Genomic DNA, 15,265 nt, shown 5'->3' on the forward strand with positions numbered 1-15,265 from the left:
GGCAGAACCCCTTAGTGACGCACATTTGTACTTTCTCCACCCTGTTCCCCCCTTGCCCTTTTCTTATAAAAGCCTGTGAAAATTTGGGCTGGTCGTCGAATCTCCTCTGCACCATGCTGGGTGTATGAGTTTCGACCCCAGAGCCTCTGGTATATGTGCTTTTTATGTGCTTTCTTGTCATTGCTATATTAAATCTTACTCTCTACATCTTAAGTTCGGTCTCAGTGTCTTCTTGGGTGCGCTGCTGTCCCGAGGCTTGAGTGAGTGTCTCCTTTTGGGAGTCGTGGAGTCTTTCAGTAGACCAGGTTGGTCTCTAATTCAGAATAATTCCAGGCCCTGCCTCCTGAGTGCTGGAAATAAATGCATGCATCATAATGGCTGTCTTATTAACTTCTTATTTTGATAAAATTGACATTAGAAGCACACACCTGTTTAGCATAGCCTTCTTCACCTATGCAGAAGTTCTCTTAAAGAAGAGCCTTGGTCCAGCATTCTCTCCCACCCCACACCCATTGCCCTTTAGGATCTCATATTTATGACAGAGGCAACAGCTTTGTTTCTGTTTTAAACAGGCAAGATCTTCAAACACAGACAATGGCCAAGTATGATGATTGAACAAAGAATGATAGTCACAAGACAGTGCACCAGGGTTGCTGTGGCCTAATACACCAGTTCTACAGCCATTTAGAAGACAAACCTCTGAAGGGGCTGAGCATGACATCCTTCAAAAAGAAGAGAGGAGGATGCCTTCATCCCAGGCCCTGAGAAATATTGTCGGCTGCAGAATTTCTCACAGTTGGAAGGAAGGTAATGAACCTGTCACCCATTGGAAGGCCATATTTCTAGGTCAACTGCCAACAAACCCTTGTCTTTATTTGGTGAAGTATGATGGTATTGACAGCGTCTATGGGCAGAAGCTCAACAGTGTTGAGAGGATTTTAAATCTTAAGGTCTTGCCTCATTATATAGTATTTCCTCAGATAAGGGATGCCCACTTCACCAGAAGCCTGGTTGGCAGAGGGGTGCAACACAAATTTGAGAGAAAGCATGGCTCTGAGGAAAAGTGGAATGGGTTGGTGCAAGCCCAGGTGCCAGTCATAAAGGACTGGTTTTACATTAGCTACAAGAAGGATCCGGTCCTCTACATTTATCAGCTCCTATTTGACTACAGTGAAGGTAACCTTGACATCATTCCAGAGACTCCTCATGCTGAGGTGACATCACATGATAACAGTGACTTCTTAATAGGTAAATGGGTGCAGTACACCAGAGAGGACGGTTCCAAAAATCTTGGAAAGGTTGTTTACCAAATTCTTGCCAATCCTTCTGTGTACTTTATCAAGTTTCATGGTGATCTCCACATCAATGTCTATAATCTGGTGTCAAGACTCCTTAAGGTGAAAAAAACTCACAAAAGTACAGGCCCATAAGCTTGTAGAATTGGAAAAAAAAAATGTTTGTTTTCCTGTGTTGGCTATCTCTCTTTGACAAACCCAGTATGATTGCCAATAAAATTTTTTTTGCTCTAAAATTTAAAATGTGTGACATGACATGCTGTGAGTGAAGACATTGTTGGAAGAGATGGGCTATGGTGGAAGAACAGTACATACATCTGATATCACACATGGTAAAATTAAAAGGACTTAGCATCTCTGCTCTGTATGGAGGACTGGAATTGGAGATGGGATGTGGTGGAGCAGGGATCGAAGCAAAAGAAGGATGTTTATTAAGTAGGGGTGAAGGATATAACATCAGTAGAATCTCTGGTATGATGTCTGAGGAAGAAACAAAGTTGGTGAAAGAGTGACACATAAAAGGAATTTGGCCTTAGAACATAAAGTGTAACCCATAAAAATGATCCAAACAGACTCAGCAATCAGAGAATTTCAGGTTTCATTTGAATAATGAAGTCTAGTGAAACTTGTCTCCCTTTTTAAGATTTTTATCTTTTCTTATATGTGTGAGGATAGGACATGTGCTTGTGAGTACAGGTGACCAGAGAGATATGAGTTGTTGGGTCCCCTGGAGCTTCCATTAATGGTGATTGTGAGTCATTGGATATGAATTCAAGAAACCAAATACAGTCTTCTTGCAGGAAAAAAGTGCTTGATACCACTGAGTCATCTCTCTAATCCCATAAAGATATCTATTTTAAGAAATACATTATTCACATGCAGAAAAGAAACCACGATGAAGGTAAGAAAGATCAAATTGATAGTGACCTTTAAAAAGAACAATGGACATACAAAGGAGTAGAGGACACTGTAGGATAAATAAATCAAAGAAGGAATTCTCACAAAATGAAGCAGGAGACCCAGGAAGAATAGAAAGTTCATGGACATAGTCAAACTGGGGCCATATTCACATTGGCTTCTTTGGTTTCTTAACAAGTAGCCAGCCAGTCATTACAGAAGGATGTGGGGTGTGTGCTTGTGTGTTTGTGTGTGTGTGTGTTTCTTAGAATACATTTTAGAAGATTAACTAGTGAATCCAAATCTAAGAGTATATATATGAGTCTCCCTAAAGCATCATAAACACCATGATTTTTTATGATCAGTTCAAATAAGTAATTTAGAAAATAAAATGAGTATGCTGTTAGGTAATTTCAGTTGTTGAATAGATCCTGTGTTCCTTCCCTGAGCACTCTTTGCCTCTGATGTATCCTGTGATCTTTTGGATGTCTGTGATGAATGCCCCAGATGACCATCAAAAAGCTCCCACATTGGTCTGTACCACCTGGCTCTCCACCAAACATATTACTATCTACATATCTATGTGCTACTTCAGCCTGTCTATGCCCTTGTAATTCCAGTCTTTTACTTGTCTGTGTCCTCCTTCTCAGAAAACATAGAAGGTGTATTGAATGCATTTGTGCTGACATCTTTCCTATGCTGTTTGTCATGGGTTTCAAATGCTATGAGGTTGCCCACTTCGTAGGTCACTTCTCCTGAGGAGCCCCTGAGCTTCATTGGGGTCTGCCTTGACCACATCTGCACTCAAAGAGTATCTCTTTGAGGGAGGCTTATCATGAACTCATTCATTGCTTTTTTTCTCTCTTGAATAAGTTTGTATGCTGCATGACTTGAAAATACTCTCTATTATTGATTAATTTTGATATCTGGGAGAGTTTCTGTACTAGCTGGTTGTCTTAGTTAGGGTTTCATTCATTTGAATAGCCTCCATGATCAAGGCCGCTCATAAGGGACAATATTTCATGAGGGCTTTTCAACATTTCATTACATGTTCAGAGGTTCAATCCAACATCATCAAGGCAGGAAACAGGGCAGTGTCTTGTCAGACATGGTGGTGGAGTGGAATCTGAGAGTTATGCTTCTTGATCCAATTGCAGCCAGGAGAAAAGTTCTGTTTTGTATGCATCGAGGAGGAGGGTCTCTTCCACACTGGACAGAGCTTTAAAGACCCAGAATGATATGCTTCCTCCATCAAGGACACACCTACTCCATCAAGTCCACACCTCCTCATAGGCCAACTACATTCAGTCTGCCACACTGGTTTCATAGCAACTTGACAAGATCTAGAGTCTTTAAAGAGGAGGAGCCTAAATTGAGAAAATGACTCCGTAAGATCTAACTCCCAAGCATTTACTTAATTGGTGGGAGACTGCCCAGTCCATTGTGCATGGTGAAATCCTTGTACTGGTAGTCCTGGGCTCTTTACAAAAGCAAGATTTCAGGAGCAAGTCAATAAGCATCACCACTCCATAGCCTATGCATGAGCTCCTGTCTCCATGATCCTGTGTTGTTTCAGGTGCTGTCCCAAATTCTTTGGTGATAAACAGCAATGTGGAAGTATAAACTGAATAAAACCTTTTCTATGTAGTTTCCTTTATGGACCTGGTGTATCCTTACAACAATAGAAACAGTAAGTAGGACAGATTCTTACAGAAGCTAAATATAAAATAGTATCACTGTCACTTATCCTATAACCACACACAATAATGTATAGGCGTTTTATTTTAATTTAAAGGTAAGATGTACTCATGTATCTATCTGACAAGTAATTGTTCTAGTTGGCTTCTTTCTCACCATAAAGAATACTCCAATCAAAAATAACTTGGGAATAAAAGGGTTAGTTGCTTACAGGTTACAGACTATCTCCCAGGAAGCCAAAAATAAGAACTAGAAGTGATAAGAGGAAAGACTGTTTATTGGCTTGACCCTGTCTTAGTCATTGTTCTATTGCTGTGAAGTGACACAATGATTAAGGCTATTATTAGAAAATAAAGCATTTATTTGGACGATGGGATACAGTGTCAGAGCTTTGGTCAATCATCATGGAAGGGAGCACAGAACTGAAGCAATAGTGAACTATTGATTCTTAGGCAGCCTGAGAGAGAGAGAGAGAGAGAGAGAGAGAGAGAGAGAGAGAGAGAGAGAGAGAGAGAGAGACACAGACAGACAGACAGACAGACAGACAGACAGACAGACAGACAGACAGACAGAGACAGACAGAGACAGACAGAGACAGACATAGACAGACAGAGACAGACAGAGACAGACAGAGACAGGGACAGAGAGACAGAGACAGAGAGAGACAGAGAGAGAGACAGAGAGAGAGAGACAGAGACAGAGACAGAGAGACAGAGACAGGGACAGAGAGACAGAGACAGAGACAGAGAGAGACAGAGAGAGAGAGACAGAGAGAGACAGAGAGACAGAGACAGGGAGAGACAGAGACAGAGAGAGACAGACAGAGACAGACAGAGAGAGACAGAGAGAGACAGAGAGACAGAGACAGAGACTTAGACAGAGAGACAGAGACAAAGACAGAGACAGGGACAGAGAGATTCTGCTATTATATGGGTTCTTGAAAACTCAAAGCCCCACCTGTTGACACACCAACTTCCTCCCCTGATGCCACATATTCTCTTATTCATTCTAGTATTTGAACTCACTGCCACTGCCCGGTGACCTTATATTCATATATATGAGTCTATAGGGGACATTCATATTCACACCACCAAATTGGCTATGGCTTGCTCAGCTACTTTTTAAAAATACAGCCTAAAAGCCTCCCTTTCATACATGTAGATGACTTTTTTACCTGACTACTGATGAGATTACCCACATTGATGTGCCCTCCCATATCAATCATTAACCAAGAAAATGTCCCATAGACTTACCCAAAGACCAATAGAAAAGAGACAATTATTCAATTGCTCTCTCTTCTCATGTGACTGTAGATTGTCAAGTTGGGGATAAATAAAGTCCCCGACCAGTAATGTTTATCTTACTCCATAACCCACACAAACATAACAACACCATCTTCCTCTTCTGTCTCTGCATAGACCCACTTCCCTGCATGACAGAAGGGAAGGGTAACTACCTTCACCAGCAAGCATACCAAATAATAGGTGACAAGAAACAAATATTTCCTATAGCCTCACAACCCCCACTTTCTAGTGTGTGTTAAAAATACTGGGGGACACCCCAATCTGTCCACCCCAATCACAACTTCCTTCCAACTCACCTATGGCAAGAAGACTCCTCATCAAGAAATCCAGTGAATTTTATTTGATTTATTTCTCCAGAGTGAACAGAGTTTTATCGCTTCATGGTTATATTGGTGTCTGATTCATTTATAATAAAACCCACTACTATTAAGAGCCACATCACAGGAGTTATGAAAAATACCAAATTAAATGCAAAGCATCACAGTTGGCCAAGACTTTTCATCAGCTTTATTGATGCATAATTTATGTACTAAAAAATCCATTGATTTATTTAAGTATTTAATTTAACGATTCTAAACACATTCCCCCTTCCTTATTTCCATTTTTCCCTCTTTTTCTGCTACTTCATATGATATTGAAAACTATAAACATAGTAATGCATTCTGTGAAAGAACCAGTGCAGGAAGCAGAAATGTTCTTGATTCTCTAAGACAACAGATACAGTGGCTGAATCTTCCAGGTAAAAATACTTGGTAACATTTGGTCTATTCTTAGCATGCAACTTCTAGAAAAAAGCTTAAAGAATTAAGGTGTGGTTCCTCTGGACCTGAGAGGTCAGTGTCACTAATGAGTGACATTCATGTCAATCACTGTTACAAGATACATAACATCATAAATGGAAGACAGGTCCATGCTCACATGAATAAGAAAGGGGCGTGAAGGAGCACAATAGGTCAACTTATTGGCAGCCAGAAAGGATCAACACAGGAAGGGAATAAGACAATAAAATCTTCCAAGACTAGTTTCAAAACACCTTACCGAGTTTCTCACCCCTTGCATACACAACCATCAATCGATTGACTCATTGATTAAAGCTCACAAGGACCATTCACTTCTCAGAGTGTATATTGTACTATCTATGAGCATTGTACTGTTGACCAAAGTCATCATCAAAGACCCATGACTAACATTTCAAACCCATTTCAACACAGCATTCTCTATGTGACACAAAGTGATAGGATCAATCTATCTCTTCAAGGATATGTTTGTCTATAAGCTTCCAAAAGGACAATGTTCTGGCCAACAGCATCAACACCCCCAGGAGCTTTTATAAATATGAGTTAAAGAAGAAGAAAAATGCACTGCAAGTTCAGCGTCTTGATCCCTCATCCCTGCATCTTAAACTCATAGGATGGAGCCAGAAGTTTAGGTCAGAAATCCAAATGTCACCTACACTACAATCAACTCTGAAGAATTCTAGACATCTCCAATTTCTATCTGGTACTTAGTCACAGCAAGTCTGCATTAAGTTATATTTTCTTTTGTGGGATAGGAACAGCAGTTGATTGCAAAACCCCACTATGTGTTGGCTGGTATGTAAAAGGGCACATCTATAATATAGGCACACACATTCATACACACATACTCACAGAAAGAGGTAAGAAGTGCAGGAGGTGATTCTTAGGAACTCTCAAGGAAGAAAGTGTGACAATCTTGTAAGTTACAGAGGTCATTGAGAAACTGGGTCTGTGTGTACAAAATCAAGCCAGTCTGCCTTCCATCAAGGAGTGGGAGGGTCTCACTATATCTCATCTTTATTTGAGAAGGCAGGGATAGTTGATGAGGGATGGAGAGTCAGTTTTTATTAAAGGTTTGGACTTTGAAGGTGATAGGTTGGCCATGCTATAGTGGTAGCCCCATGTCCAAGAGTTTATGGGGAACAGAATTGATTTGAATGAGTTGTAACAAAGGGGAGAAGAGAAGGGAAGTTTGGAGGAAAAGTTTTGTTGGAATCAGTCTGGTTCTTGTAGGGGAGGAATTATTAAGATAATTAAAGTAAAATATAATATAAAATATAATGTAATTCATAGAAAATGGATGTAACTAGCAAAACAGTAAAACGCTAAAAAATAAACTAAAGCCTAATAAGAACTGAAAATCAATTAAAAAAAAAACTCTAAATTCCTTAATAAACACAGGAAGGGAATAAGATAATAAAAACTTCCAAGAGTAGTTCCAAAAGACCTTACCGAGTTTCTCACCCCTTGCATAAACAACTGTCAATCGATAGACTCATTGATTAAAACCCACAGGGACCATTCACTTTTCAGAGTGTATATTGTACTATCTATGAGCATTGTACTGAGGACCAAAGTCTTCATCAAAGACCCATGACTAACATTTCAAACATTATATGGGTTCTTGAAAACTCAAAGCCCCACCTTGTTGACACATCCACTTCCTCCTCTGAAACCACACATTCTCATATTCATTCTAGTATTTAAACTCACTGCCACTTTCCGGTGACCTAATATTCATATATATGAGTCTATAGGGGACATATTTATTTACATCACTATCTGTCCCATGGCTTGCTTAGCTACCTTTTTAAAATACAGCCTAAAAGCCTCCCTTTTATATGTGTAGTCGACTTTTTTACCCGACTACTGATGAGATTACCCACAGTGATGGGCCCTCACATATCAATCATTAACCAAGAAAATGTCTCATAGACTTACCCAAAGACCAATAGAATCGAGACATTCTCAACAAAGAATGCTCCACACTTGGCCTGTTGAATCAAGGAAATCCCACAGATTCACTACCTTCATAGAGGAACTCCTACCAACAGCTTCTAAAAATACACTAGAAGCCCCAAAACAAACAACTATAAAAACTTAGAATATCCAAGATACAAGATACAATTTGCAAAACACAAAAAAATCAAGACTTATAAAAACGTCTAAAACACTATTCTTTCATGTCTCAGATTTCAAATATAATTAATAATTTTACTTGTAAAAGGAAGATTTGTTAAGCATTAAAAGTTTTATGTAATAATCAGAGCTGATTCTACCTTCTTGTTTCTCTGGGATAATACTGTGATATGCTTGTACTATTGCCTACAGTAGTCCATGTGACTTGATATGACCCAAAGATATTTTCCTTATGAGTATAGTTCATAAAGTCCTTCAGAAAGAAAATGAAACTTTTTTTTTTTTTACTCAAATCTGTAGCCACTATAAGAAATCCCTGCCTTTTTTTATATGTTGTATTTTATTATAAATGAGTTTTATACAAATAAGAAAATTAGGCCTATTCCCCACAATTCCTTCAAATGATCGATCTAAATACTGTGGACAGTGTAAGTGAATGACATTCTAATAAAATTCTAAAATGCTGCATGAGCAATATAAACTAAGGTTAACTTTGAGCACCACGAAGAAGACCAAGGCAGTGGTAGTTATGCATTGTCTTGCAGTGTAGAAAAAGAATATATAGGTCCTAGATTTCAAAAGAACAGTCCTCAGAATGGATATCAAGCCATAGGAGTCCATTTCTTCAAGGTCCTAAAAAAAGATTTTTTGAGAGCATTCCAGCTGCTAAAAATAAGGCAGAACAGGAAATGATCAAACTAATAAATAAGTCAAAAATGCAGTCAAACAAAATAAATATATAGAACTGAAAAAGTGACAGAACTACCAAATGGCCAGTAGACTGACTTAACAGAGTAGTGACAGGCATATTGTACATAATCAGAAAGATGAAGTCAGAGAGATCAATACACTGTGAAGAAAAGAAATATAAAATGAAATAATCAATGAAAATAGACAATGAAAAGCTTCATGAAACTGTAGACAAGAATTAAAGGTTAAACAATGAATCAAAAACTCACATGTTCCTAATATCACAGTCTCATAGAGAGGGGACTAAGAGAGTATGGAGACTATTTATTCATTATTGCGTAAATGAAGACTGAACACTACACAAATATGGCAAAAGACAGAAAGCTGAAGGTATAAAAATAATGAGAACGTACCATGCCAGAAATTTATGAAAGTATACGGCTAGTCATAACATAGTTAATTATGCCAAGAGAGGGAGAAAAAATCATTAAAGGATTCTAGTATAAATTATTACTTACTTTTAGAAGAATATAATGAATTTCTCTTTGGAAATGATCAAAATCAGAAGGAAAGAATGGGAGAAACTTTCCCTGTTTTGAAAGGTAAACACTAACAATCAACAACATCCATATACAACAAAACTGTGATGTTTGTTAAGTCTTTCTCAGGCAAAGAATAAGAGAATTAACTATATTATTCTAGGAGAAATTGAAATATAAACAATAGAAAGATAATGTTACTCATAAAAGAGACTATTATTCATTACAAGTGTTTCATATTATATTATTATCATAAAATTCATAGTACTATCTGGTTTAAAAATCTTAAAATTTGGGGAAAAATGAGGAGAGATGGTAGGAGAATTCTACAATTATTCATAGTGGAGAATAAGTTATTATAAGCCAAATGTACATTTTAATATGTGAAACAATCTGAAAAATGATACATGCAAAACCTTTAAAATCTAATAAGTGTTTTTAAAAGGGTGTAACTGCAAAGAAAGAACAAAAACTCAACAAATAAACAAAACAAGAACAGAAATAAAAGTGATAACACATACAATAGGAAACATGAATATAATAAAATATTAGATATTATTAGTGATAGGTCCCTTGTATGTATGTCATCTAAAGACAACAGTAAAATTTCTGAGGTTCTGAGCAGAAAAACAGTGTAAATTAGATATGTTCTGTTATAAATGAACTCAATCCAAATTTTGTCATTTTGACTGGTTGAAATTTAGAGGATCAGGGAAAAATATACTATATTGACATGTATGTAAATAGAGCAAGGGGGCTGGCAATATAGATCAATGGTAGATCAATTTACTAGCATGCATGTGGTTCTAGTATCAATGCCTTCTTCCATGAACAAATACAAAGAAAATAATTTTAAAAAAATGAGTTTAGGTACCAGTATCATGTAACATAAATACTAGAGGAAACAAAATAATCAGAGACAAATAAATCACTATTGGCCATAAAAAAGAAACTATATAACCATTAGAAGTATAATCTTCAATATGTTCTAAACAATCAAGAGTTTATATAAATAAAATGCATTCTGATACAACTGAACATCAAAACATGACAAGGGTAGCCAAGAATTTGAGCATTTTTTTTTTTCAAGCAATTAGTAGCACCTCTAGATAAATATCAGGGAAAAAAAATAAGTACAAGATTAACAAAGTTGTAGTTTGTTATTGCAGCCACGGCAACAGATCAGCAGTTTTTCTGCCTCTGTGAAGAGCGCCCAGTTGGAAGGCCCCACAGGTGGTCAGTTACAGTCAGGGCCACAGGTCTACCAGGGCACCTGAAGCAACCAGGTACAAAAAAGGCAGGCTCCATACCCTCATTCAGACCAACAAACACCAGGGATAACCAGATGGTGAGCTCAAGACCATAAACACCAGAAGCCAAAACACATGAGAATCATCAGAATCCAGTTCTCCCACCAAACAAGCCCTGAATACAACAACACACCTGAAAATCAAGGATCTGCCCTAAAATCCTGTCCAATGAAGGTAATAGAGTCCTTTAAGGAGAATCCCAATAACTCACTGAAAGAAATACAGGAAAACACAGGCAAACAGGTGAAGAAATTGCATAAAGCAATCTAAGACCTAAGGGTAGAAGTAGAAACAATCAAGAAAACTCAAATGGCCGGGCGTGGTGGCGCACGCCTTTAATCCCAGCACTCGGGAGGCAGAGGCAGGCGGATTTCTGAGTTCGAGGCCAGCCTGGTCTACAAGGTGAGCTCCAGGACAGCCAGAGCTATGAAGAGAAACCCTGTCTCGAAAAACCAAAAAAAAAAAAAAAAAAAAAAAAGAAAACTCAAATGGAAGCAAACCTAGAAATGGAAAACCTAGAAAAGAGGTCAGGAATTACAGATGTAAGTATTACACACAAAAGAGAAGAGATAGACGAGAGAATCTCAGGTGTAGAAGATACAGTAGAAGAGATTGGCACAACTATCAAAGAAAATTCAAAACATAAAATACTCCTAATCCAAAACATCAAGAAAATTCAGGACACAATGAAAAGACCAAATCTAAAGTTAATAGGAATAGAGAAAAACAAAGATTCCCAGCTCAAAGAACTAGGAGATGGATATTTTTGTTTTACATACATGATCTAATGAAGCTTAGGCTCACCTCAATTTTCTTGTAGAACAAAACATACTTAAGCTCATCGTTGCCCCTCTGTATTCTTAATGCTGGGGTTATAGGCAATATCACATCAGTTGTGGGCAACACTGATAAACTGATCTACAACTCTGTGGTCGTTTGAATATGCTTGGCCTAGGGAGTGGCAGTATTAGGAGTTGTGGCCTTGTTAGAGTAGGTGTGGCCTTGTTGGAGTAGGTGTGTCACTGTGGGCGTGGGCTTTAAGACCCTTGTACTAGATGCCTAGAAGCCAGTCTTCTCCTAGGTGCTTTCAGAACAGGCGGTGGAACTCTCAGCTCCTCCAGCCCAATGCCTGCCTGATACTGCCATGCCTTGATGATAATAGACTGAACCTCTGAACCTGTAAGCTAGCCCCAATTAATTGTTGCCCTTTATAAGAGTTGTCTTGCTGATGGTGTCTGTTCCCTGCAGTAAAACCTTAACTAAGACAATCTCCAACCAAGCAAATATGGCACAGTTTTAAATAAATACTACAAAGACTCCTTAATAAACACTTTATAAAATGAAGTCCAAATGAAATCAAAGGAAAATAATGAAAAAATGATGAAGGACAAAGACCATAAGATCATTATATATAAAAATAAGAATGGAAATTAGAATTAAAAGCTATGTCCATAAGAAGACATTGAAATTTCTAAACCTCTACCTAGACTGACAAAAGTATAACAACCTACTAGACCTAAGTAAATATGAAAAAATCAAGATGAATAGCCAGGTAAGCATTAATGAAATTCAACTTGTAACTTAAGAAATCCTAAACCAATCTCCATCTTTAAGAATATGAAATAAATTGGCTAAATCTAACTTCAGCTATGTTTGAAATCAAAAAAGGTCATGTGGAATCTTTGAAAGAAGACTTGGAGAAGTGCAGTTCACACACTCTGGCATTGAGTCAGCTCAGGTTATCTTTATTTATACATTTATTTTTTCACAGTTGGAAAAGTTTTACCTTTATTTCCTCATTTTCTCACATACAATCTCTTTTAAGAACTTTCTAGTTTTAACAACAATGTGCATACTGTATGTTTTCCCTTCTTTCTTCTCAATACCTTATGGTTTTCTGTTAACCCATGATCTGTATCAGGAGAGAAGAAATACATCCTCAGCAAGCAGTTAATATCAAACCCAGCACATTGGTACATAACCAAGTGACCTGGGTTGATAACAATTTTGGGTACAGTATAGAGAGGTGATTGACTATATGCCAAATAAATTCTAATTTAATTATTGATAAGTAGTGTCTTCCCATATTCTAATCATAAGACCCAATTCCTCTAAGGCCAAGGCATTTCAGCAAATTAGTAACCTGAGTTAATTGCTCTTCTTGCTTGGCTGACCTCTGAATGTCTCTGATAAGTCTTGGAATCAAAGAGCCAGCAAGTCTTTCTTACTTTTTTGATAATCATCTAGCTGTTATGTGTGCAAATTGCTGTCAGAACCAAGTTCAAATCCGGAGAGAACATTGTAAATTAGCTAATGTACCCAGACCATGCCCCAGTGTTGACTCAACCACATTATCATGATTAACAAACATAAGATTAGTGATATGCTCCATTCATACAATCCTCAGAGACAAATAAGAATGAATCACAGTCGGAGCTTTCTTTTTCCGAATTTGGGGAAACATCTATCACAGACAAAGTGAAAGAAAAATGCTAATAGCAAAGCCAAAACAATGGGAATGGAAACGCAAGACAAAAGCAGACCAAGTATTCCCTTTGGAAAGGCCAGGATATTTTGTACAAAAATCCAAACAGGTGTTGTGGGAAACCAAGTCCTCATGCTTTGCCATAAGGAGAACCATCTGCATTACCCTCGTGCAACTTCCCCAGAAAAGGCTTGGTCACCACTAATAACTGTATAGATTCTTACACACACAGAGAGAGAGAGAGAGAGAGAGAGAGAGAGAGAGAGAGAGAGAGAGAGAGAGAGAGAGAGAGAGAGAGAGAGAGAGAGAGAGAGAGAGAGAATGAGGGAGGGAGGGAGAGAGGGAGGAAGGGAGGGAGGGAGGGAAGGAGGGAGGGAGGGAGGGAGGGAGGGAGGGAGGGAGGGAGGAAGGAAAGTTCTATAAATTCAGTGTAAACTCCAATATCAATAAAATCCAGAGGCCAGAAAAAGTAGCAAAGTAATTAGAGACCAATGTCTCTCATAAACGAAAAAATTTCCCCCGCAATATTAGCAAACAGACTCTATCAGTATATATAAAAAAGGATACTCACTTTCAAGTAATACAATTCTTCCCTAAAAATGACACGCAAATGTAACTTCCCAGGTGAATATTCTAAGGAACCAAACCATGTGATGTTAACAGTTTCCATAGCAGGACATCTGAAAAACCAGCTCTTCTTCAAAGTAAAAGTACTTGGCTACTTGAAGATGGAGCAGAGCTATTTCCACTTAATAAAATGTATTTAATGAAAGAAGAAAACTTTTAGCTAACGTCATTTCTAAAATAAAGGAAAAGTCCTTTCCCAAATATTAGTAATAAAGTAAAATGCCAATTCTCATTACATAATTCATCTAGTCACTCAAAGCTGTAAACCTGAATTTGAAGCTAATAGATTAGAACATCTGGGTTTTTTCCAGCTTCTGGCTATAACAAATAAGGCTTCTATGAAGATAGTGGAACGTGTGCTCCTGTTGCATGGTGGTACACCTTTTGGCATATGCACAAGAGTGGAAAAGCTGAGACTTCAGGTAGATTTATTTCCAATTATCTGAGGAACCTCCATATTGATTTCCAGAGTGATTTTACCAGTTTGTAATCCCACCAGCAATGGAAGTGGGTGTTCCTCTTTCTCCACATCATAACCAACATGTGTTGTCACCTGAGATATTGGTTTGTGTAAGGTGGAAAGTCAGGGTCGTTTTGATTTCCATTTTCCTGATGACTAAAGATTTTGAACATTTCTTTAAATGCTTCTCAGTCATTCAAGATTCTTCCGTTGTAAATTCTCTGTTTAGTTCTATATCCTGTTTTTTTTTTTTTGTTTTTTTTTTTTTTGTTTGTTTTTTAATTGGGTTGAGTTGTTTGGTTTGTTGTTAGTTAGCTCCTTGAGTTAATTATATATTTTGAATACTAACCCCTCTATCTGGTTTGGGGTTAGTAAAGACTTTTTCCCAATCTGTAGGTTACTGATTTGCCCTGTTCCCTATATCCTTTGCCTTACAGAAGCTTTGCAGTTTCATGAAGTCCCATTTATCAACTCATGATCTTAGGGCCTGAGCCATTGGAGTTCTGTTTAGGAAATATCCCCCTTTGCCAATGAGTATGAGGCACTTTAGCATTTTCTCTTCTACTAGATTCAGTGTACCATGTCTTAGAAGAAAGAATGGATGCAGAAAATGTAATCCATTTATAAAATGAAATACTACTCACCTATTAAGAATGAGAATATCATGAGTTTTGCAGAAAAATGCATGGATCTAGATAGTATCATCCTGAATGAGGTAACTCAGACCCAAAAGGATATGCATGGTATGAACTCACTAATAATTGGATATTAGCCTAAAACATACAGAATGCCCAGGATACAATCCACAGAACTCAAGAAGGTAAAAAGGACGAAGGTGCAAGTAACAATTCCTCAATCCCACTTTTTAGATAGCACTGGAAATGTAAATGAGGAATTTACAAAATTAAATTTTGTAATTAATTTACCAAATTCATTTACCAAATTAAAAAAAAAATGCAGGGAAAGAGTCCACAATGAAGTATGTGGAGATTCGCAATGTCAGGGTTGTAATGTATCATTTCCA

The 15,265-nt window shown here is 37.7% G+C and overlaps 1 protein-coding gene across 1 annotated transcript; it reads left to right on the forward strand.

Moving 5' to 3' along the window:
* The first annotated feature begins 604 nt into the window (after positions 1-604).
* On the forward strand, positions 605-1,430 carry LOC146999793 (Y-linked testis-specific protein 1-like). The gene is given in 2 exon segments (XM_085834444.1): positions 605-684; positions 686-1,430. Coding segments are annotated over 2 exon segments (825 nt in total).
* Positions 1,431-15,265: the final 13,835 nt, after the last annotated feature.

Source organism: Mus caroli, unplaced genomic scaffold (genome assembly GCF_978045245.1).
Source record: "Mus caroli unplaced genomic scaffold, Mus_caroli_1 scaffold_39, whole genome shotgun sequence".
In the NCBI taxonomy this organism is placed as follows: domain Eukaryota; kingdom Metazoa; phylum Chordata; class Mammalia; order Rodentia; family Muridae; genus Mus; species Mus caroli.